General features: G+C 39.8%; 2 protein-coding genes across 3 annotated transcripts; one reads left to right on the top strand and one right to left on the bottom strand.

Annotated features, from left to right (window-relative positions):
* The first annotated feature begins 1121 nt into the window (after positions 1-1121).
* On the top strand, positions 1122-19047 carry LOC122648992 (aspartyl protease family protein 2-like). The gene is made up of 4 exons (XM_043842333.1): positions 1122-2603; positions 6055-6060; positions 13024-13027; positions 19037-19047. Exons 1-2 carry the CDS (start codon positions 1132-1134, stop codon positions 6056-6058), a joined length of 1476 nt encoding a protein of 491 aa, XP_043698268.1. The 5' UTR covers positions 1122-1131; the 3' UTR covers positions 6059-6060; positions 13024-13027; positions 19037-19047.
* Positions 5848-25330, bottom strand: LOC122648993 (F-box protein SKIP8-like). 2 transcript variants are annotated; one of them, XM_043842334.1, is made up of 3 exons: positions 24687-25330; positions 8764-8975; positions 5848-6256 (listed from the first exon to the last, which is right to left on the bottom strand). In XM_043842334.1, the coding sequence occupies exons 1-3, from the start codon at positions 25158-25160 to the stop codon at positions 6001-6003; spliced, it is 942 nt and encodes a 313-aa protein (XP_043698269.1). In that variant the 5' UTR covers positions 25161-25330; the 3' UTR covers positions 5848-6000. The 2 variants fall into 2 exon arrangements, with proteins under 2 accessions (XP_043698269.1, XP_043698270.1); XM_043842335.1 differs by having other exon boundaries at positions 8779-8975; positions 24687-25322.
* Positions 25331-25912: the final 582 nt, after the last annotated feature.

Here is a 25912-nt window from a genome sequence, read left to right as displayed (position 1 = left end):
GGCGTAGGCCACACTCCTGCGACTGGACAGAAAACTACTTTCCATTCTAGTATTTAAAAAAGAAAAAGAATGGTGGGCACGTTGCCAAGGTGCCCAGCATGTGACATCCTCTCTACTCCCCTTTGGAATAGACCACCTTCTCCTCATGTGTATAGTCCCATAACTGGTGCATGCCGCTAGTGTACAAAATTGAGGCATGCACGCCCAACAACTCCAAAATATAAAAAACAATTTATTGACCAAGAAAACCACTTTCCGCTAATTTTTCTTTATCCGAGTCACAGACCCATTGTGTTAGCTTAGCTCAAGTGCTATATATATGGGACCCACGTTATCCTTTAAAGTTTAAATGCATGCGCCAACCTTTGGATTGAGCTCCTCTCCAACGCAGCACGGTGCAGCGCACATTGTGCGGTTGGGGAGGCGTCGATCCACGCCAATGTATTGGGATGTGTGTCATTGTTTGAATCAGAACTCCCTAGTTGCATTATGTACGTCGCACATCATGAAATGCATAAGTGCGTTGAAGAGGAGCCAAATCCACTGTGTCATTGTTTTAATAGGTCCAAATGTCTTGCACCAGTGCACGAGACCTAACTCCGAATTAAAGACCCCTACACAGCACGATCGGACTCCTCTCCAACGGGTTCAGCACCTAGAGAGTGCCCACTCAGAATGAGAATTGCAGATGCCTCAGACGAGTGGATTCATAGGGGAGAAACCAAACACCTCCTGAAATTGAAATAGAAATCATACCAAATCAAGCCATAGTCTTAGCAAAGAGGAGGTCACCTTTATGGGTACCAACTTGATTACGCCGGAACTAAAAACGAAAAAACAGTTTGGTGCTAATATACAAATAAATGTGTAATGAAACTCTCCATCTATAAACATATGAATCGTGCGTGGAGAACATTTCAATTTGTCCGCTCAATGGGATACATTGGGGAACAAAAAACTGCAAAAGAAGAAAGGTAAAGCGGAAGCGCCAGAGGGGTTGGTTTGTGGTCACTGGTAAGTGGTTGAGGGAAGATAGAGGCGTAGAGCGAACCGCGTCCACACACCACACTCCAGAGTGCACTCTCTCTCTCTTTTATGTGTATTTGGTCTCCTAGTTACTCTGAAGTCAGAATGGTCCGGGGTTTCTCTAATTCACCGTCCATGGAAGGAAAAGTGAAAGCAATTATCTTTTCCCTCTTCCTCCAAGTCATTTGCCTCTCAGGCGGTTCTGCAAAACCACTTCAGTACCAAAACCTGGTATTGGGGACTCTTCCGGGACCTCCTACCCACAACCGCGATCTCTCATGGACCGAATCTTCAATCTTGTCCCAACTTGAAACCGCTGAAACAAGCATTGAAACCACCCTAACTGTACGCTTAGAACACAGAGACGCTCTAGCCTTCAATGCAACACCAGAAGCCCTCTTTCAGCTGAGGTTAGAGAGGGATGTGACTAGGGTTGAAACCCTGTCAACCATGGCAGCTGGCTCGAGAAATGCCACCCGCGTTCACTCAAAGAACTCCTCCTTCAGCAGCTCTATCATTTCCGGACTCTCTCAAGGGAGCGGAGAGTACTTCACGCGGTTAGGTATAGGTACCCCTCCCAAGTACCTCTACATGGTGCTTGACACTGGCAGCGACATCGTTTGGATCCAATGTGCACCTTGCCGTAAATGTTATACCCAATCCGATCCCATCTTCGATCCCAAGAAATCTGGTTCTTTTGCTGTTGTACCCTGTTCCTCGCCGCTCTGCCGGAGACTTGATATGTCGGGTTGCAGTCAGCAGCGGTTGTGCCTCTACCAGGTCTCCTACGGCGACGGGTCCTTCACTGTCGGCGATTTCTCGACGGAGACACTAACCTTTAGAGGGACTAAGGTGGGAAATGTAGCGCTCGGATGCGGCCACGATAACGAAGGTCTGTTCGTCGGTGCTGCCGGTTTGCTTGGCCTTGGTCGAGGGAGAATGTCTTTCCCTTCTCAGACTGGGCGTCGCTTCGGTCGGAAGTTTTCGTATTGTCTGGTGGATCGCCAGTCGTCCGGGTCGAAACTCTCGTCAGCTGTTTTCGGCGAATCGTCCGTGCCAAGATCGGCTGTCTTCACGCCTCTGCTTACGAATCCCAAACTCGACACGTTCTACTACATCGAGCTCACCGGAATCAGCGTCGGTGGTGTGCCGGTGCCGGGGATAACGGCTTCCATGTTCAGGCTTGACGCGACTGGGAACGGTGGTGTTATCATCGATTCGGGCACGTCCGTGACTCGGTTAACTCGCCCAGCTTACATAGCGCTCCGTGACGCATTCCTAGCCGGAGCACAATTGAAGCGTGCGCCTGGGTTCTCGATGTTCGACACGTGTTATGACCTGTCTGGGAAATCGGTGGTAAAAGTGCCAACGGTGGTGATACATTTCGGGGGTGGAGCTAATCTGGCATTGCCGGCGGCGAATTATCTGATACCGGTAGATACTAACGGTACTTTCTGCTTTGCTTTCGCGGGGACGACCAGTGGGTTGTCGATTATAGGAAATATACAGCAACAAGGTTTCCGGGTTGTGTTCGATGGTGCCGGATCGCGGATCGGGTTCTCTCCAAACGGGTGCGCATAACACACGTGACACGACTACTACTGTACTACACGACAGAGAAGAGGAAGGCCGTGATGGAGATTTTTATCTTTTCTTGAGTAAAAAACAAAAGGGGGAGTAGGGTTCTCAGGATCAGGATTTGCACAGTCAGCAGTATTACTACTGCACTGTTGCGGGCCTGATGTTGTTGTGTTAACTAATTTTTATATTTTATTTGGCATGCCGCCAGCTTTCGGGGCAAATTATTTTGGGTGCGGTTCGACTTTTGTTGTTTTATAATCTAGTGCTTGAGTAATAAACAATAGGACCTAAACTGACATTCTTTCTTTTTTCCAGATTGAGTTTAGTTTCAACTCCTTTTAAATGAGTGTGCCAACTCAATGAGTATTTGATGATTGGATTCGTTGGCACACATCTTGAGTATGTGTTGGGATGTGTGCAAAACAGTCCAGCCCGTCGGAGATATCTCATTGGGCACTCATAGGGTGGATGTCTCTAAGAAGAGGAGCTCGACTCTGACCATATGAGCCACATATGGATGATACTATTTACCAACCCCTCAAGGTTGGAGTGTGCATTTACTTTTTATAATGCTGCCCTTGTAAAAAAAAACCTCTTGGGAGAAACGGAACAGAAGAACCTTTAAACATAACTAACGCTCTCTCCTAGCATTTTCTCTCTCTTCCCGACCTAATGAACCCCTATTGATGATACCTATTCTCACATGTTGATTGGTGTGCCTGAGAGATTCTTCCTCCCATGCTGGCTCCAAACAAAAATGGGCTAATGAAGCATTGTATATTCAATTTCCTTTGTGGAGTGTGAGACTTGTTGGACCTGCAATCAGGGACTTAGGAATTGGTATTGGATATGGTATCGGTCTTGTTCGATATTGAAAAGAATCAGTTTGTATTAGTTTGAATCAGATGCATTTTTTTGTACCCTTGATCTATACCAATTCATTGATGCGAGGTCGGATAAGAATCGATATCAACCTATACCAACACCGATACGAATTGACCGATAGATTTGAATAGATTACTCTTTTACATCTCACGATCTTGGAGCTCAGACCAAAAACAATGCGGCTTGGGAATTTATTATACGGGATCACAATGGAAGGCCGATGCTTGCAAAGTCTGAAGTTCAGATAGAAGAGGAAGCGTGAGGTGTACGTGTTAGAGACTCAGAGAGTATATCGTTTGGAATGAAATATTTATTGGTGGAGTCAGATTGTCAAGTACTAATAACCCATCTCCTGGACCAGTTCAGATTAGCTCCACTTAACCTACAGCCTATCATCTCAGATATTTCTATTTGTCCTCTTTCTTTCATAGTTGGTAAGTTTCTTTACATCTCTCGATTCCAATGATGTAGTGGATTCTTTAGCCCGGAAGGCCCTGGCTATAACGTGTACGGCAACACAAGTAACAAATAGGGTCGTTAATTTTCCATCCAAACCAATTGGAATGATCGAAATAGACCAATTAAATCAATTTCCTGTTCAAGCTAGGTTTTAAACTGTTACATAGATGGTTTATTGAATATTTAAATTGTTGGATTCAATTTAAACCGTTATTGAAACCAAAATCAAACCATTTATTAAACAGCTTTGTTCAACTGTGGTTATAACACCCTTACGATGGGATGGAGAGACAGAGTGACCGGAACACTTAGGAGACAGTCGGTTTCTTTGGTATGCGCAAGAGGATGTCTCTCATTAGCTTAGGTTATAGGTTTTAGGATTGGTGTTTGTATCGATCTCAACCGATACCGATACTAATACAATACGGATCAGGCCATATCAGGTTTTTATCGGACATAAATTCAAAAAAAATTTTGCTTTTAATCTATCATATAGGTCTCTCACAATACTGATACGTATTATCAGTATTAGCCAATACATCAATATTAGACCAATACTTAGAACCATGCTCTAGACTGCTTGTTGACATAAAACGCTACATGTGGTTGAAATTTTGTGGATTATACACACATCAGTTACAGATGGTCAAGTGGCTAAATATGTTATTAAAAAAATAGGGAAAAGAACTTTGTCTCGAGTGTCTCCCATGAAACCATCTTTCTCCTCCCCATATGAAAAGGCATCTATGAGGAGAGAAATGGACACATGGGAGTGCGGCATAGACCACACTCCCATAAAAGAGTATTTCCCTTGAAAAATCTCAGACTGCAGCAACTGCATAGGCTACAATGGGATTGCAAAGGCATATACATTTTGATGAATGGGATGGAGAGAAACAAGAGAAGAAACACATAGGGTGACTTCCTCTTGTGAATGAACATTTTTTTAATTCAATCTGCTTATAAACAATCAAGGAAAAGTTCCGATTGATTAACAATATATCTACTATCTTATGATCCATCAATAATCAATTCATCATTCCATGGGACAAAATATCAACAAAATTGATTACATTATCCGTAAACTTTTATATACCAGAAACGGCTACCCCACTCGAGGACCAATGAACCAGCTTATGTGTGAGATATCTGCAATAAATGATCCCTTCATCAATAATATGACGGGATATAGAAAGCCAGTGGTATGGACTCCCACCTTTAAAAGAAAGAGGAAACTGTATTATTAATCTACGAAATCAGAAATTATTTTTACTAAAACACAATAAAAGTTTTTCAAAAATGGCAAATTTCCGATGTTTCCAAATGTTCCGTTTGTTTCGGCATAAAATTCTCTTTAAAAATTTTAAGATGTAAAATTTTGAATGTTAAATAGTATTTCAATATTTTATTTTTTTTATGAAAACAAACCTCAGAAAATTTTTCAATATGTAAAATTTCACATTTACGAAATAAAATTTACCTTGCAAAAATTTCCTTACGCCTAAACAAACGGAGCCAAAGGGAAAGTAGTGTATCAAATGTGCTTCTCTGTCATGTACAATTCATAAAAGGACAAATGGCACACAAAATCAAAATAAACTTTACAAGAAATATGATTTTGTAAAATAACTTTACTTTTTTTGTGAATTCTAAAATAACTTTTCTAACATTGATACAAACAGAACCTCAGTGATTGACCTCTAAAATAAATATTTTGGCAGCTAAAATTACAAGGCATAAAAGTGACCAAACCAAAGGGTTTCTACTCCCTTATCTCATTGAACCCCTCCATGAGGATCAAACCAAAGGATTACCTAAAACCACACAACCCACCCCACCCCAGCGCCAACACCCCCCCCCCCCCCCACAAAAGAAAAACCAAGGAGGCAGTTGTAAGGCAGAGAAAATACAATGGATATTTACTGAAGAAACTCAAATATGAAAAAAATCAAGGCAGAACAAATAGAAACAACTGATGGCCTAATAACAAAGTCCACTATATGTGTATATATATTTCTAACTTATTATATCCTTCCATTAACTCTTCTTTTACGCGAACATATTTTGGTGATCCGCCACCCAAGCAGTGGGCATTATAGAGTAGTGATGGTGAACCATGTACCACTGCCCATTGTGGAACTCATACACATTGGTGACATTAAATAACCCAGTTTCCATGTCCACATAGGCTTTCATCGTGACCCAAGCCATGTCTGTCAGCACCCGAGCACGCACATCCCGAATCTGAAAGGCAACCTCTGCCCAATTGAACGCAAGCTGCCAACTCTCCATAACTGCATCATACCTGTAGAAAAGCCATAAACAGATTAATCCACACAATCAAGCCCACCATCTTCCTCTCTCTTTTTTAACCCCTTATTTAAAATGATAAAACATTGCCTTCTTCTATACTATTCACTTCAAAGCAATAAAAAAGAGATCTAGGTGAGCATGGATCTCCTTCACAAAGCTATGCAATCTATAATCTAGACTTTCGTAGTAAGTAATATTCTATTCACCCAAAAAAAAAAAAAATCTAGACTTTCTAGTGCCACAAGACTTCAGGTGCATGGCAAAGATTCAATTTGAAACCAGGGATTAAAAAAGTCTCCAATTAATTCCCCTTTTTACACAAGAGAGATTTAGAAGAGAAAAAAAATTCAGAACAAAAATTTAAGAATCCCAACCCCCCAAAAAAAAAAAAAAAAAAAAAAAAGTGTTCAAATCAAACCAGGGGTTACAAGCGATCAATATATTCAACTCAAGTGTTCCAACCAAACTTTAGGCCTAAAATGCAATTTCCTACTAAAACCCTCCATAGCAATGGTAAAAAGGTAAGGCAGATTGATGATTTACTCATAAAAGATCCCTAGAGGTTACAGCTACCAGATAAGCCATTATGGACTCCATTCATCCAAATCAAATCATGCCTGTAGAGCAACACTTCCTTAACCAACATCTGCACATCGATCCATTGCAAATCATGTATCTCTGTGTATGCGCACAATTGCAACCCCTGCACCCATGCAATTGTCGACAAAAATAAACCTATGATTCCTTCATAGTCTTCCAAATATGATTCCCTTGGCTTATGCCTTATTGCATTGTATGCCTTCCTTCCTTAAGTTCACCATCCTATGGAAGAAATTTCATCGTTAGCTTCTTTCAACCATCCAAATCCAGATTTCTGCCTCAAGGAATTCTTCAATCGTAGACATTCTTAATGAGAATCCTTCATTATATACCCAAGCAAATGATTCCGGATCAAAACTTACAAGGTTGGTCATAGAAAAGTTATATCTAGGATACCAGTCTGCTTCTCCTTTTTCACCAACAATTATCAGACGTACTTCTACCAATCTTGTCACAAAAGATGTATATTCAAGTACAACAAACTTGCAATTCATCAATATTGTCACCATCTGTATCATTTGTTTTCCACAAACCTATACGTGGCAAGTACCATAAACATGGCCAATTAAACCTCGTGTATACTTCTGGCTTTTCATAACCCCACCTCATCAATTATTTTCCTTTTAATTCAATAATGCCCATATTATTGATACAAAAAGAACCATGCCCAACGGCACAATGCAATGAGAACAGAAACAGACAAAACAATTACAAGCACCTCCCCCTATGTACATGTATCCCCTTCCCCACTCTTGGGAAGTTTACATACAACAGAGTTAGACTCAAGTCTCCATCTGAACAAGATATTCAAGGCAAAACTGAGAGATCTAGCCTCGCAAAGAAGATAAAATAGTTGTGCAAGGGTCCTAAGTTGAAAAGGATAACCAACCAACCACCGGAGTCTAGTGAAGTGTCACCTTAAACTACAGGAGGGATCAATAGATGAGACTTGCAACACTTACCCGAAATAGTCCCAAGGAACGGCTTCACATTCTCAATCTCCTTTTATTCACTTTCTATTCCTGCATAAGCCTTTTTATATTCACAGGGTAACTATTATCTCCTCTCAAAAGTAACCAGGGTGAAAATATTATCCCAAATGAGACTCTTCAACCACATACTTGATACTTATACTTATTTAACTCTAAAATTCGGTATTGTTCACAATGCCAGGCATTTCATTATATAACAAACAGTAAGTTGCCATTTTACAGTTGCCATTTTAAAATCGTAGGCTTGTACAATTTCAGGCAGAATAGCAAGGAATATTCTAAAATGAGAGAACAAAATCATCTTCCATAATTGGCAGTAATCATAATCCAAGGAAAAAAATAGATTCAATATCACTAACCGTCTTCATAGGACTATTTCCAAGATTAACCTATTTGAGCAGACTCAGCAAATTGCAAGTGAGTGAAAAGCAATGCTACTATGTCCCAACAATCGAATAAACCTGGGACAGACTAGTATCAGATGTTTAGTTATCAAAAGAGGGGGAGGGGGGGGGTAGTATCAGATGTTTTCCCATTCCTCAATCAAATCTCTTGACTTTCCTTGAAAAGCCAGAATGTTAAAACATACAACGGTAAAAAGAGCATCCCAGTGCACGAGGCTCCCACTAGTGCAGGGTCTGGGAGGGGCAAATGTACGCAGCCTTATCCCCCCTGCTTTGTAGGAGAGGCTGTTTCCAAGTTTCAAACCCACAACCAACAGGTTGCAATAGCGCAACTAAACCAATGCGCCAAGGCTCGCCCACTATAAGACAGGTATCTCCAACCATTAATACTCTAAAGCCCGTTCAAGATCCCTAACCAAGTTAAACAGCCAATAAAATTCTACAATGTTTTCAATGAAACAGATGGATCTTAGTATTGTAGCACTAACACTACAGAACAGAACCTGGAAGGAATATACCCTGTGAAGAACTCCCCAGAGCTATGAATGCACTTCACATAATCAGCATTAAGCCATAGACAACTCATCGCTGGAAGTAACCTTTGTCTGATGATATTATAGAACTCTGCATTGACATTCACAACAGCTCTTGTAGATGCATAATATGCCTTCCACCCATTTAGTGGTGTAATTTTGACTTGTTCCACAGTGAAGTCCTAGAAAAACGTGGTCAAAAACTAAATTACAAATCTTAGATACACTCAATGAATCCAAAGATTATTCAAGAAATTTCTGCCATCTGATTATATTAATATAACAATTGTAGAGATTTATATAATTTACCTCATAATTTAAGTGGTGGTTCAGTATGGGAAATTAGGTAATAGGCATACTCATATGGCAAGTGTTAGACCAATATTTTGCCACAGCACGAATGAATAGTTCGAAACATAGGAAAGCCAACAAGAAAATTCAACTAAACTCTCCCAAAACCTTATCCCAACTATGTGACTTAGCAATGCGCTCTGATGCAGTAGTGCCACCTGGGACCATTTGGAGTCCCATATCAAGATGAACCGGGTCCAACTATGGTTGGTTGGTTCACTAGGATATTTAGAAAGCTTTATTTTATTTAGAAAAATATAATGCAATCTTTTCTTTTGGGCAGGATACGTAGGAAGAGTTTAGCAAGTTTTGGAGTTATTTTTGGTTAGGAATCATAATAGAGTTGTTTCCTTGTTAGTCTTTTTCTTTCTTATTTATATGCTTGTAATCCAACAATTTAGACAGTGTCTAATGGAATGAAAATTGAGTTGGATCTACCTCTCTATTATGGAGTTGCGTGACTGTTTGATGGTGGAGGGCCAGTAGGGAAGAAGGGAATATCTGAGCCGAAATCAGATTTGCAGGGGAGAGAGGAACACACAAGAAGGGAGGGGGTGAGAAGAAGATCACACAATCACTTGGGCCACGCAGGCACTCACAAACACTTCACTATTCCATTCTTCAAATTTGTGCTCATGATGGCTACAATGCAAGTATATAAAGGAGAAAAACAAAGACAAAAACCAAAGACTGAACGACTCCTAGTTAGACTCTAAAACTGAAACTGAGATAACTTGCTATCTACCTCCTACGTATCCTACCCAACTTAAAAAATTACATAATACTTTCCCAAATAAAATAAACTTCCTAAAATCCCACTAGATTCAAGACCAAGCCTCACACTGGACCCGGTTCATCTCCATCTGGATACCCAACTGGATTTGGGTCGATCTGAACGGAAGAATTGAAAGCTCACGGGGGCTATAGGTTCCATGTCTGCAAATTGAAGCAAATCCAAAATCTGAAGCTTTGCGGGTGCATCCATGGCTGGAAAATCATGAGGAAGTACGAACTCATGATGTGGAATAGCTTTCACTGCACTGGAGTCCGTTGTTACCTGATCCACAATCTTCTCGGCTTCCGTTGCCACTATTTGTTGTTTTACTTGAGGCTGTATCACTGGTGCTTCCTCTAAATGTAGACCCGGGTTCAGAATAAACCTATCGGGTTGCTTGTGGATCCACCCGATTATCAAACAGCTCAACAATTGATCGAAATGGCAAAAGGTCTAAATAACCAGAATTTCAAAGGCTGAATTAGATAGGCAAAGAAGAAAGGTCGTAAAAGGAATTATTACTTATTGTTTAGGGACAGATTTGAAAGCTAAATAGAGTAATGGACTAAGAGGAATTAGATTTATTGAATGAGGGCAGACTTGGAACTAAAGGAAATATAAGGACAAAGGAGAATACTGGAAGGAAAGAGGGGCAATACTTGTAACAAAAAGGAGAGGGAATTAAATCACTTACATTGGAAGGCTGTCTTCAACCCTAGGTCACGAACAAATCCAGTGGGAGGAAGAACTCAGATTGAAAGAACTTGATAGCTATGGCACTGTCGCCTTGATTTTTGACCCTCTAAAACACCAGGTCGCCTTCCCGCCTTGATAACAATGGTTCAGAATTGATTTCAATTTGATGTAAGCCAACAGTGTTTGATTTACGATGTGAGAAACCAGGGCTAAGGTCGCTCAAGGGGGTAGAATAAATACTCAGACAGATAGGTGGAAAAGAGAAGAACTGGGTGATATCAATCCCACGATGTGAAGGAGTGAAGGACTAATAGACCATCTGAAACAGAGTATTGTGGCAGTGTCGCCTTGATTTTTGACCCTCTAAAACACCAGGTCACCTTCCCACCTTGATAACTATGGTTCAGAATTGATTTCAATTTGATGTAAGCCAGCAGTGTTTGACTTACGATGTGAGAAACCAGGGCTAAGGTCGCCCAAGGGGTTAGAATCAATACTCTGACAGATAGGTGGAAAAGAGAAGAACTGAGAGATATCAATCCCATGATGTGAAGGAGTGAAGGACTAATAGACCGTCTGAAACAGAGTATTGTGACTAGGGAAGGAGAAGAAGCAAAAGAAGAAAGAAAGAAAGAGATAGAGGAAGAGGTCACACGACCATTGCTATGTTACCGGCACCATAACTCATTCAAAATTTCATTAATCAAATCTGATGCTTCGTTGCTTACAAGATAGTATTTAAAGAAATAAAACTTCGAATCTAAATCTAAAACTGAAATAAATTCCTAATGCAAGTCTATCACTAATTAAATTATAAAGCAATCCAATCACTAATTAACCTATTAAATTTAAAATAGAAGATTACAAGATAATTCCCAACTAATTATCCTACTGAACCCAAAGACTCAATGGAACCAGGTTCATCTTGATTTGGGTTTTCAAACGGGTTCGGCCCGGTCCATGGAACAGCTCCTGCATCAACTCCTGGCAGCAATCCACCCTAGTACATGAATTTTTTGACATATCAATTCAATTTCAAAATTAATGAAATTTTTAGAGGTCATCTATGCTCACATATGCACCCCCAATAAATTTTTCAGATCATGAAACAACTTCTAACTATGATCAATAACATAAAAGGTTTCGGACTATTGTTCTGTCCAACCCAGAAAATACTTTTCACATGCAAAAATCCCATTTTTTCTCTCATCACTTCCCAAATCCGAATTGGAATTTTTGAAATCATAATCTACACTTATGAGACCACAATATACTTATAAAATCATGATCAATGTGTGTATTCATCCATGGAAAATTCATAATACAACCTTACGCATAATTGGAACATGGTGTAGTTCAACATACCTCTTTTGGAATATCCAACTCCACTCCTACCCTTCTTGCTCTTGAGACCTTGACCTTTCAATAGCAAAATCCTTATTCTCATTCAGATTTCGAAATAAAATCCCACAACAATATGGAACTTAATCCAAATATAACATTGATGCACTAACCTGATTTTTCTGAATTCAAACTTGAGTAAGCTTGCTGAACTTCTTCTCTTTTATATAATTTCTTTAAGACGAATCAGTGGAACAAAGTCGCAGTAGCAGCAACAAAGTGGTCCTCTTTCTCAAATCTCCAAAGAATGTGCAATCAAAAACTCCAAGGAAGAAGATGTGGCAATAAGACAACAGTCCCTTTTCTTGTTCTTCTTGTTTCTCTCACAATTCCCTTTTTTTGTTTTTTTACCTCGGCCGATTTAAGATGAGACAATTTTCTCTCACTCTATCAAGATTTGGGCAGACTATAGCCCCAACCGTCTAGCCCTCTCTCCCTCTCTTTCCTATTACAACTCAATCACACTTTCTCTTAGATTCCAACCTTAACCCAATCTCTCTTAGATTTCAAAGAATGTGCAATCTAAAACTCCAAGGAAGAAGATGTGGCAATAAGACAATAGTCCCTTTTCTTCTTCTTCTTGTTTCTCTCTCACAATTCCCTTTTTTTTTCCTTGGCCGATTTAAGGTGAGACAATTTTCTCTCATTCTATCACGATTTGGGCAGACTATAGCCCTAACCGTCTAGCCCTCTCTCCCCCTCTTTCCTATTACAATTCAATCACACTCTCTATTAGATTCCAACCTTAACCAAATCTCTCTTTCTCTAACTTTTCTTTCATATTTATTTATTTTTCTTTAAACTATCGAGCAGTTCCCCTCTCAAATGTGGGGAATCTCCACCCCTCTATTTTTCTCCCACCTTTCAAATCTCTCTTTCCTTGTTCGATACAAACACTCCCTCTCTCTTCAAAGTTGACAATTTACACTTACCTTAATCCACTCCAATCCATCGTGTAATCTACCACTCCTAATTTGAAATCTTTCTCTCACATGGTAGTTTTTAAGTGGGGTCCACCATGCTGCTTAAGGCAAAAGCAATAAAGTCCCCTTTAATTGCTTCTCTTAAGAATCGATCCTTAGACCTCTTTAATTACATATAGGATTCTAACCACTAGGCTAACCCGCTTAGGTGCTAATAGGCTTATAAATAAAAATTGTATATAACCATGCACGGGGAAACTACAAGTATGCCTACCTTGTACTTGCACTTAAAACTAAATAAAATACTAACAATGTTCTTACCTCAAGTATACATGCTAACAACCAAAATTCCACCCTTTATTGGTCCACTGGTACAAATTCTACACACAAGGTGAAAAGTTCAAATTACCCCTGTATTTTGGGCACAAGTATTACATCTCTCCCCCCTTATAAAAATTTCGTCCTCAAAATTTACTTACTTGGATCGGTGAAAAGTTGTGGATACTTTCTCAGCATATCATTTTTCGTTTCCCATGAAGCCTCATGAATGCCGCAATTATTCCAAACAACTTTCATGTATGATATGGTGTAGTTTTGTAGGACTTCAAAATCCGAATAGGGGTTTCTTCATAGGATAGGTTTTCTCTTAACTGCAACGGTTTATAACTCACGATGTGTGATGAGTCGACAACATATTTCCTGAGTAATGAGATGTGAAAGACATCATGTACTCCGACTAAAGTTGGGGGAAGTGCAAGTCGGTAAGCTACTGGTCCAAACCTTTGCAAAATCTCGAACGGACCAATGAATCTGAGGCTAAGCTCCCCTTTTTTGCCAAATCTTACTACTCCTTTCATTGGTCAAATCTTCAAGAGAACATTGTCTCCTACATTGAATTCCAGTGGACCAATAAATGGTCGAATTTTGGTTGTTAGCATGTACACTTGAGGTAAGAACCTTGTTAGACATACTTGTAGTTTTCCCCATGCATGGTTATATAAAATTTTTATTTGTAAGCCTATTAGCACCTAAGCGGGTTAGCCTAGTGGTTAGGATCCTATATATAATTAAAGAGGTTTAAAGATCTATTCTTAAGGGAAGCAATTAAAGGAAATTTTATTTCTTTTGCCTTAAGCAGCATGGTAGACCCACTTAAAAACTACCGTGTGAGAGAAAGATCCCAAATTAAGAGTGGAAGATTAAACGATCAATTGGAGTGGATTAAGATAAGTGTAAATTGTCAACTTTGAAGAGAGTTTTTGTATCCAACAAGGAAAGAGAGAGAAAGATAGAGAGATTTGGAAGGTGAGAGAAAAGGAGAAAATAGAGGGGTGAAGATTTCCCACGATTGAGGGGAACTGATCGGCAGTTTAAAGAAAAATAAATAAATAAAAAATATGAAAGAAAGAAGTTAGAGAAGTAAGGAGGAGAGATTGAGTTAAGGTTGGAATCTAAGAGAGAGAGAGTGTGATTGAGTTGTAATAGGAAAGCGGGGGAGAGATAAGGGGAGAGAGGGCTAGACGGTTGGGGCTATAGTCTACCCAAAATTGTGAGAGAGAGAAAAAATCGTCTCACCCTAAATCGGCCAAGGGAAAAAAAAAAAGGGAATCGTGAGAGAGAAACAAGAAGAAGAAGAAGAAAAGGGACTATTGTCTTATCATCGCATCTTCTTCCTTGGAGTTTTAGATTGCACATTCTTTGAAGTTTGAGAAGAGAGAAAGAGGAGCACTTTGCTGCAGCTACTACAACTTTGTTCCACGGATTCGTCTTGAAGAAATTATATAAAAGAGAAGAAGTACAACAAGCTTACTCAAGTTTGAATTCAGAAAAATCAAGTTTGTGCAATAATGTTATATTTGGATTAAGTCTCATATTGTCGTGGGATCGATTTCGAAATCTGAATTAGATTAAGGATTTTGCTATTGAAAGGTCAAGGTCTCAAGAGCAAGAAGAAGGGTAGGAGTGGAGTTGGATCTTCCAAAAGATGTATGTAGAACTACACCATGTTCCAATTAATTTTTGAAATGAAACATGGGGGTAGACTAGGGTTTGATGTGTAAGATTATATTATGAATTTTCCATGAATGAATACACACATTGATAATGATTTTATAAGTATATTTGTGGTCTCATAAGTTTGGATCATGAATTCAAAGGATTCAAATTTGGATTTGGGAAGTGATGAGAGAAAAAATGGGATTTTTGCATGTGAAAAGTATTTCTAAGTTGGACAGAACAGTAGTTCGAAATCTTTCATGTTATTGACCATAGTTAGAAGTTGTTTCATGATCTGAAAAATTTATTGGGGTGCATATGTCAGTGTAGATGACCTAAAAATTTCAAAAATTTGAAATTAAATTGATATGTCAAAAAATTCATGTACTAAGATAGGTTGCTGCCAGGGCAATATTCTGTACCCGAATTTGAAAATGATAAGAGACATATTTAGAAAAGGTATTTTGGTTTGAAATTTTTACTGTAACAACCTTTATGAGTCTTCTAACTATGCTCACTGGTTTGACCTGAATTGAATTCGGGAAAGGGGAGATATAATTTTTACAAGTTAATGACTCAGAATTCTACCTCAGTCAGAAACACTGGGTTAAAGAGATTGGAGATTTAACTTGGTAAGTGTTTTGTGATGGGATTTCTTTATGATATTGAGATGAGTGTGTTTGCTTTCAGTGGAAACCATGCAAGTACACTTTCGAGTTTCAGAAGTTTTTTTTTTTGTATTTTTCTTTTGCTACAGGCAGAACAGTATTGCAGCAGAATTTTGAGATTTAATGGAACGCTATAGAATGGAGAGGGAAAGGATATATGTGATAAGATTAGGTTAAATAAAGAACAATACTGATATTGAATACCTATACACATGTTTAAAGCAAGGTTCGAAAAATCGGGTCTCGGTGGCATCTCGGCCAGGCCAGAAACCGAGTCGAGCCGAGATCTCGGCGAGTTGTTGCATTTTTTTTTTTTTGGACTCGGACCCCCAACTCGGTGGGTTGTACACATATTTTGGGTCTGAAACTTGGTATCCAGCCTATTTCAGGCCATTTAAACACAATGGCATGCCCAGATTTGCCAAAAAACAAGTCCAAATATGAGTTTCACTTTGGACCATAGGTTGGTAGGCGACGAGTCGTACTAAAACTACCTAATCTACATATAATTTAGTAAAACATAGCATATTAGCAATCAAAACATTCTAATTAGTACACATCAATCAAAACATTCAAATAACATGTGCATTACATCAATGTTCACTTAATTTGTTACATAAAATGAGATTGAACAAGAAATTCATCCCCATATTGATCCACATAGAATTCCCATGTCATGGAATTGCTATAGTGTTGCAGATAGTGTGACACAACTTCCATATAAGTCTTCTGATCAACATATACCAATTTCCCTATCTTAGGGTATATGGGAGGCAATTGGTATGAGGTGTAAGATCCACTGTTACTGTCATATTGAGTTTGAGGCATGTATGGCTTGTTTGGGATTGGGAATGTGTACCCAACACTTGACCCAGAGCTTTGACTGTCATATTCAGCTGCTAACTGCCCATAGACACTATAATCAGAACCAGTGCTCTGCTGACCATAGTCATAGCCATGATGATGCTGAGATGATTGCCATGACTGATGCTCACTAGTAGTATCTATACTTATGCTTCCGAAACTTGTAAGCATGGTGTTCATACTGTTGCTGTCCTCCTCCTGAGCATATGACTGATGTGAGTGTTTGTGACCCTTCTTTCTGTTGTATGTTTTAGGGTGGCCACCATGGTCTTGATCTTGAGTGGCATGCGTAAACTGAGACTCACCGGTGAAACGCACAGGGTCCCCCTGCGTTCCCACATCATGCTCGTACTGCTCGCGCATCCCCTCATGACGATCATCATAATAACTGCCACTCCGCATGCCACTAGTAGCAGCAGCCTCACCACCACCACCAGCATCACCATCACCATCACTAGCATCACCACCACCATCATCATCATCAGTAGGACTTCCTACAGTAGGCTCAAAAGTTTTCGGTGACTCTGCATGTGCAGATGGTAATACTGAAAGGATTACAAATTTTTTTTTTTGAAAAAAATAAATTTGGGGAAAAAATAGAAAATACCTTTGAAATCTTGCAAATAGGTGATGATGCTCCAAATTGGCACTTGAATCTTCACTTTGGCACTTCAATCTTACTCCAAACAGTGCATTCCAGCCAAGAATCGAAAGAAAGAAGAAGAAATTTGAAGGAGAGGTGTTTTTCCCCTTGGTTTAGAGCCTATCGAGTTCTGTCCCTGCTCTCTCTTACGTTGGAAATGGGTTTTTGGGTGAAAAATGGGCTGAATACAAGTAAATAGCACTTTTGGGCCCAACCGAGATCTCGGCGAGTTATTGCTTTTTTTGTATTGAAAAGAACCTGTTTTTGAGCCTCGAGATATCACCGAGATCTCGAGATCTCGGCCGAGAAATTGCACTCCTAGGAACCGACTGTTAACTCGACTCGGTATGGCCCAAAACCGAGAAACTCGCCGAGATCTCGCGAGTTCTCGATCCTTGGTTTAAAGAGACGTGACTTGTTTTGGGGAGGATCATTAGAGAATCGAGGTGGCCATTGAATTATATTGGACGTTGCCGAGATCATTAATCTACGTGACATTGAGGTGATCATTAATCTTGGTCATCTCACTAGTTTTTTTTTACCTAGGTGGTATTTTTCATAAACAGCAAGCTTCAATCAAGTATTAAAGCTCTGAAATCTCTCCAAGCAATAGTTGCAGGTTCAGAATTGGTTTCAATTTGATGTAAGTCAGGCTAATAGATTCAGAATTGATTTACGATGTGAGAAACAAGGGCTAAGGTAGCCCAAGGGGAATTGATACTCAGACTAATAGGTGGATAAGAGAATAACTGAGAGACATCAATTCCAAGATGTAAAGGACTAATAGGCCGTCTGAAACAGAGTATTTTGAATAGGGAAGCAGAAGAAGAAGAAGACAGAAAGAAAGAGATAGGAGGAAGAGGTCACACGACCATTGCTACGTTACCAATCTGGCACCATAAACAACTCATTCAAAATTCCATTAATCAAATCTGATGCTTCGTTGCTTACAAGATAGTATTTAAAGAAAATAAAACTTCTGATCTAAATCTAAAACTGAAATAAATTCCTAATGCAAGTCTATCACTAATTATATTATAAAGCAATCCTATCACTAATTAACCAATTAAATTTAAAATAGAAGATTACAAGATAATTCCCAACTAATTAAAAACCCTAATAATTAATTATCCTACAGAACCCAAAGACCCAATTGAACCCAGTTCATCTTGGTTTGGGTTTTCAAACGGGTTCAGCCCGGTCCATGGAACAGCTCCAGCATCAACTCCCCCAATGTTGAGAAAAACTCGTCTGCAAGTTTTAAAAAATGAGAGGATCAACACCACTCGATCAACATCCACAATCAACAGCTTTGATGCAGCCATAATCCAACATATCTCATGATCAATTGTCATGATCTTTTGATGGCCATTAGCGAACGACATCTCTTCAATGGGAATCTGATAGTGGGGTTTCACAATTAAAATCGGACCGTGTACTTTCGCTTGATCACCACTCTCGTTGTCCACTTTTTCTATCACCACTGATTCGTCCTCCGAGGCTTTTAGCATGTTGCACACTTTATCACAGAAACTGTTGGTACTATCTGTAAGCTCTCGAAAACCCAATTGATATTCCCATTGAAGATCCCAAAAATCTGATTTGATATCGAACAATCACTCTCGGTATTCCTTTGTGAAACCCTCCAAAAGAGTAATTAATTCGACCCTAAATTCAGGGTCGAAGGCCATCATAAATACAGAATTTCAGCTCTGATACTAAATAAATGCAACTGGGGTTCATTAACCCTAATTGGATCGCTTGTGGACCCACCTAATTAACCAACAGCCCAAACACTAGAAGGGAATGGCAATTTTGTAATAAACCAGAACGTTTAAGGGGAAACTGGGTAGCCAAATAGAATAATGGACTAAAAGGAATTAGATTTATTGAATGAGGGCAGACTTGGAACTAAAGGAAAAATAAGGACAAAGGAGAATAATGGAAGGAAAGAGCAAGGATCGAGAACTCGCGAGTTCTCGCCGAGTTTCTCGGTTTTGGGCCATACCGAGTCGAGTTAATAGTCGGTTCCTAGGAGTGCAATTTCTCGGCAGAGATCTCGGTGATATCTCGAGACTCAAAAACAGGTTCTTTTCAATACAAAAAAAGCAACAACTCGCTGAGATCTTGGCGAGGTATCGAGATCTCGACGAGATATCGAGATCTTGGCAAGATCTCGGTTGGGCCCAAAAGTGCTATTTACTTGTATTCAGCCCATTTTTCACCCAAAAACCCATTTCCAACGTAAGAGAGAGCAGGGACAGAACTCGATAGGCTCTAAACCAAGGGGAAAAACACCTCTCCTTCAAATTTCTTCTTCTTTCTTTCGATTCTTGGCTGGAATGCCCTGTTTGGAGTAAGATTGAAGTGCCAAAGTGAAGATTCAAGTGCCAATTTGGAGCGTCATCACCTATTTGCAAGATTTCAAAGGTATTTTCTATTTTTTCCCCAAATCTATTTTTTTCCAAAAAAAAATTTTGTAATCCTTTCAGTATTACCATCTGCACATGCAGAGCCACCGAAACCTTTTGAGCCTGCTGTAGGAAGTCCTGCTGATGATGATGATGGTGGTGGTGATGACACTGGTGATGCTAGTGATGGTGATGGTAATGGTGATGCTGGTGGTGGTGGTGAGGCTGCTGCTGCTAGTGGCATGCGGAGTGGCGGTTATTATGATGATCGTCATGAGGGGATGCGCGAGCAGTACGAGCATGATGTGGGAACGCAGGGGGACCCTGTGCGTTTCACCGGTGAGTCTCAGTTTACGCATGCCACTCAAGATCAAGACCATGGTGGCCACCCTAAAACATACAACAGAAAGAAGGGTCACAAACACTCACATCAGTCATATGCTCAGGAGGAGGACAGCAGTAGTATGAACACCATGCTTACAAGTTTCGGAAGCATAAGTATAGATACTACTAGTGAGCATCAGTCATGGCAATCATCTCAGCATCATCATGGCTATGACTATGGTCAGCAGAGCACTGGTTCTGATTATAGTGTCTATGGGCAGTTAGCAGCTGAATATGACAGTCAAAGCTCTGGGTCAAGTGTTGGGTACACATTCCCAGTCCCAAACCAGCCATACATGCCTCAAACTCAATATGACAGTAATAGTGGATCTTACACCTCATACCAACAGCCTCCCATGTACCCTAAGATAGGGAAATTGGCATATGTTGATCAGAAGACTTATATGGAAGTTGTGTCACACTATCTGCAACACTATAACAATTCCATGACATGGGAATTCTATGTGGATCGATATGGGGATGAATTTCTTGTTCAATCTCATTTTATGTAACAAATTAAGTGAACATTGATGTAATGTACATTTTATTTGAATGTTTTGATTGATGTGTACTAATTAGAATGTTTTGATTGCTAATTTGCTATGTTTTACTAAATTATATGTAGATTAGGTTGTTTTAGTACGACTCGTCGCCTACCAACCTATGGTCCAAAGTGAAACTCATATTTGGACTTGTTTTTTGGCAAATCTGGGCATGCCATTGTGTTTAAATGGCCTGAAAAAGGCTGGATACCAAGTTTCAGACCCAAAATATGTGTACAATCCACCGAGTTGGGGGTCCGAGTCCAAAAAAAAAAAATGCAACAACTCGCTCGACTCGGTTTCTGGCCTGGCCGAGATGCCACCGAGACCCGAGTTTTCGAACCTTGGGAAAGAGGGGCAATACTGGAAACAAGGAGAGGGAATTAAATAGCTTACGTTGGAAGGTTGTCTTCAAACTTAGGTCACGAACGAATCCAGTGGGAGGAAGAAGAACTCAGATTGAGAGAACTTCCACGACAGGCCTCTATTTGGCCTGAAATTTCTGATGTAGAGTCGCAATCCCAGGCCCTATTAAACCCAGGTGGTATTTTTTACAAACAGCAAGCTTCAATCAAGTATTAAAGCTCTGAAATCTCTCCAAGCGATAGTTGCAGGTTCAGAATTGGTTTCAATTTGATGTAAGCCAGCAGGGTTTGATTTACAATGTCAGAAACCAGGCCTAAGGTCGCCCAAGGGGGTAGTAGAATCAATACTCCACAGATAGGTGGAAAAGAGAAGAACTAAGAGATATCAATCCCTCGATGTGAAGGACTAATAGACTGTCTGAAACAGAGTATTGTTAATAGTGAAGGAGAAGAAGAAGAAAGAAAGAAAGAGATAGAGGAAGAGGTCACACGACCATTGCTATGTTACCAATCCGTCACCATAGACAACTCATTCAAAATTTCATTAATCAAATCTGATGCTTTGTTCCTTACAAGATAGTATTTAAAGAAAGGGAGAATGTTCTCTGTGCCGCAGCGCAGGCTGCGCCCAGGCACATGGGCCTGCCACTCAGGGGGGCAGGGTAGTCATTGCGCCACCCCCATGCGCCTGGGCACAGCCTACGCTGTGGCATAGAGAACAGCGCCCCTTAAAGAAAATAAAACTTCTAATCTAAATCTAAATCTGAAATAAATTCCTAATGCAAGTCTATCACTAATTAAATTATAAAGCAATCCTATCACTACTTAACCTATTAAATTTAAAATAGAAGATTACAAGATAATTCCCAACTAATTAAAAACCCTAATAAATTAATCATCCTACTGATCCCAAAGACCCAATTGAACCCGGTTCATCTTGGTTTGGGTTTTCAAACAGGTTCGGCCCGGCCCATGGAACAGCTCTTGCATCACCTCTTCTGGCTTGGAACAAACATCATCAACTAACCCATGAAGCTTGAATATCTGGTGCATGTGAAAAGGCCGTAGAGTGCACAAGTTTTTGTCACGATCAGCGATGCCTTTTCGTGCTTCTTACCACTCTCGACCCAATTTAATAATGCGCTGAGGAGAATCAAACACTTCACAATATGCACACCGTCACAATAATAAGAAACGGAGAATTCAACGAATACATAATCCTCGGAATGAATACTGATCTGGTCGTTTTTTGATAACATTTCTACCACAGATCAAGAGACGAAATTGTCGTCTTGCCCTTATTCAATAAACAACATACCAAGTTTTCCACTAGGCAATCGAACTCTAAACTTGAACACAAAAGAATCCAATAGAGCTTTGAATTAAGAATCTTCTTCTGTTACTAGATCGAGACCTGCAACCATGTTTGCCTTAAGAACTTTCGAAAGGTTCTGCTTCTCACCAAATTCTTCAATTATCAGATCATGTGCCCGTTGGTCGGATCCAATAGAGCTTTGAAATAAGAAACTAATTCCAAAATTTCTGTTTGATTGAACTTCACAGTAGAGAGTTCTCTCCGTTGAGGGTTTGGTGCTACCGCCTTAAGTTCTATCGTGAGGAAGAAGAAGACTTCTTCTTTGTTTGCTATTAAATATCTAAGTTTTGGTTATTTATGATTAAGCCCCTCTAATCCTTGGTCACTATTATTACTTCCCTATCCTTCTGTTAGTTACCAAAAGAGCCCTTCACTTCTAAATTCCAATCCCTGTTTGATCACTTCACTAGTTACTTTACATATAAGGTGTTGTACTGTAAAAGAATTCCATCAACCCTATTATTGGAGTTGTTTATCACTTGGGGGGGGCCCATAGCAAACCCAAACAAGGGTTTAGAACCCCGGGATCACATCACCATTCCCCCATTGTCCCTCCATCTAGGATTATATCTTTCATCAAGCAATAAGTCCCCATGTTTTTTCTTTTCTCATGACCTCAAAACACATTATTTTCAGTTTTCCTATTAGTCATTTTTTTTCCGTCTTCCACATATTTATCACCCCTTCATGCTTTGTTGCGGATATTTATCCGAGTCTTTTCACATGTTGCTGCTAACCCCCCAAAATTCTGGAAATGCACTGATTTCTAACTACACCATTTCTAATCATCCCACCTATCCATCTCAGTGGAAACCCCATCCTACTAGGAAGTCCATGGAAAATGACAGCTTAGATTGGATGTGAGAGCTTCAAATTAATCCAGCAGGAAGGAAATAATCCAGGATCTTAATCAAGTATAACAAAAGTTGACAGTATATAAGGGCTAGGTTTTTTCCAGGTCCTTCATATTCAAGTTTGTAGTGTAAATAAAAATAATTCCACATAGGAAAAAAAGAAGGAAACTTGATCTCTGAACTGAGAAACCAATAACGAATAAGGAAATTAAGGTTTATTCTAGGAGTTGAATTATGATTACTGAAATAATGTGTGCTGAAAGTTTTTAAGCTGGCTGATTGAAGCATGTGGTTTTCTCAACTATTCTAATTAGTACATGCACACACCAACAAATCCAGCTTGTCCCAAATTCTTCAACCCTAAACCTCAACATTATCCCTAGCCCAACACACCCTAATAGCCTGCCAAAGGCTAATGTTCTCGATGACAGTCATGAGAAACACACAATACCAACCTAAACTCTTCAATCTACCTGCAATACTAGCCACATCTCCTATTTTTCACCTGGTCTTCCTCCCGCTTTATAAGCATTACATCAGATTCCTGCCAAAACCCTAGCACTCCAACATTCATTGTTGGATTTGTATTCTGCATAAAATTTTTACACATTAGTCTTTCAATACCAAATCAAACCATTTTCACTTGTAAATCATTCTTCTACAATCTACATTCCATAACTAATCTTATAAGGCACACCTATTTTTACAACAAACACAGTTTCCCTTTGTTTCCTAATAAGCACACACAGACACACACACATTTGTCATGGCACCAATATAATGACCGGCCGCAGTGGTGCCTAACTGCTGCCAAGACAGGGGTGATGGAGCCAAGGTGGATATGTTACATTTTAAACCATATTTTCCATGAATATATATATATAAATTTGGCATAGTTACTTAATTAAATATTATACAGTTCTTATTTTATTGGGTCTAGGCACCTTGACACTCAAGGCCACCGCGCTCAAGGCAACCAGATGCCTTGAGCATCAAGGAGCACCTGGTTGCGTAACTAACACCGTGACCACTGACGAGTAGTAGCCATGGATACCTAGATAGAGGCCAAGGCACCAAGGTCAATGCCATATATTAAATTTCAGATCATATATTTGAGTTATTTAGTTATATACCTTTATTCTTCTAATGGAATTAGAGGATCTATCAAAACCTTGAAAACATGAACTTAGTCAGAAAACCATTCAATGTCTCCAGTCCTATGACATAAATTACATACTTAAAAATCTCCATCATTGTGCAGACTACTTACTAGACCAGCCATAATCTAAAGTCGTGCTCATGTACCCACCACAAGTCAATAATAACTACAGTTTGCGGACTCTATGATTGGTGTGAATGGCCTAAATGAAGAAGAAAAAAAAGGGGGGGGGGGAGGAAGGGGGAAAGGGAATTTCCTCCACAGAACCACGGAGAGGGAAGTACTATCAAAGCAATAAATCAGTAGAGTTTGGAGTTTCAGTGCGGAAATAGTAGGCGCAGTTTATATAATTCAGAACCAAGATTTACGAACAACAAATAAAAAAAAATAATGAACAACTCGACAATCATCGTCTATACAAAGTTACGATTCCCAACTTTTATAAAATTAGACCATTAGTTAGGAAGTATTACAAGCCTCGACATACCTTGTGATAAAGAGCTTTCCAGGCGTTATCATCATTGGCAGCCCTCCTCATGGATGAATTCGTCATCGAAAGACGGCAGAGGCTCGGATAATCCAAGTAACTGAGCGCATGGGTTGTGATCTCCGGTACTAACAGCTCCATCATTGAAGCCCCGGACTGCCGCTCAACCACCACAGGAGCTCTCTCGTGCATATTTCCGACGCTACCGTTGGGGTATGGAGCACAGGAAAGAGTAGAATCGGAACCTTCACCACTCCTACCACAAGAACAATTACAACCACAGGCCTTCTTCTTCAACGAATTCTCTGTACTGTAGCCTCCGTCAGATTCCTTCCGTTTCACCTTCAAGAGAATGATCAAGGGCGACAACCGAAGCGCCCACAAAGCGCACAAGCAACAGAATGCAGTTATAACTGCTACTATATAGAAGGACACATATGGAAAACCGCCTGAGAAAAGAGAGATGCTATCCATGTATAAGACATCAAAACCTTGAAGAACATGAAACCCTAGAAAGGAGAAGACGACGAGTCATAAAGAGAAGTCTAAGAAAGTCTAATGAGGAAACTAGGGTTTTCGAAGTTATTGCTTTTTTGGTCTTGTTACTCTTGTTCCAGAGATGGAAAGTACAATGGTGTTTTCGAAAACGTAAGTGCGTAACCGCTCTAATTCACTGGTTTTTCGCAACGCTGAAGAGAGGGAACGAGGGAAAGAGAGAGGCTAATGAGGCGTTGTAAGTTGTAACTAATTCCGTAGAAATTTTAGAGGAAAGTCTTATCAGATTAAACTCAATCCAAAAACATTCCAGGAAATATCGATAGCGATATGTGTCAGAAATGTATCAGCCTTATCAAGTTGTATCAAACCATATCTAACCTATATAGAACCAAGACATCTTTTTAATCCAAAAAAATGGACTTTGTATCATATTAATCAATCCATATCGGCCAGGTATTGATATCAGTCATTGTCGATACCGTTACAAATCGAACCGACCCAATATCGATACCTAAAACCATGCTCCCAAGAGGTTGTGATCAAGGTTGGAATCAGTAAAAGAATATCATTGGATCCAATGTTGTGAGACCAATGTTTAAAGATTAGAGTTGGATGTCGGATTGATCTCGATCGAATCTACCAGAATCACTGTGGAATCGACAAAACCGGCCTAAAATAAACAAAATTGCCCTCACTCCCAGAATTAGGATGGTCCTCAGTCAATTCTG

This window comes from Telopea speciosissima, chromosome 1 (assembly GCF_018873765.1).
Source record: "Telopea speciosissima isolate NSW1024214 ecotype Mountain lineage chromosome 1, Tspe_v1, whole genome shotgun sequence".
Lineage (NCBI taxonomy): Eukaryota > Viridiplantae > Streptophyta > Magnoliopsida > Proteales > Proteaceae > Telopea > Telopea speciosissima.
The sequence above is the reverse complement of the archived record's forward strand: the minus strand, read 5'-3'. Positions and strand labels throughout refer to the sequence as shown.

What these genes read in the sequence shown, in the direction of transcription:
- LOC122648992 (XM_043842333.1), top strand. Translation starts at nt 1,132, where the DNA reads ATGGTCCGGGGTTTCTCTAATTCACCGTCCATGGAAGGAAAAGTGAAA.
- LOC122648993 (XM_043842334.1), bottom strand. Translation starts at nt 25,160, where the DNA reads ATGGATAGCATCTCTCTTTTCTCAGGCGGTTTTCCATATGTGTCCTTC. An exon ending in GGAAAGCTCTTTATCACAAG is followed by an intron (nt 8,976 to 24,686) that starts GTATGTCGAGGC and finishes ACGTTTTTCTAG; the next exon opens with GACTTCACTGTGGAACAAGT. An exon ending in ACAGGGTATATTCCTTCCAG is followed by an intron (nt 6,257 to 8,763) that starts GTTCTGTTCTGT and finishes GCTTTTCTACAG; the next exon opens with GTATGATGCAGTTATGGAGA.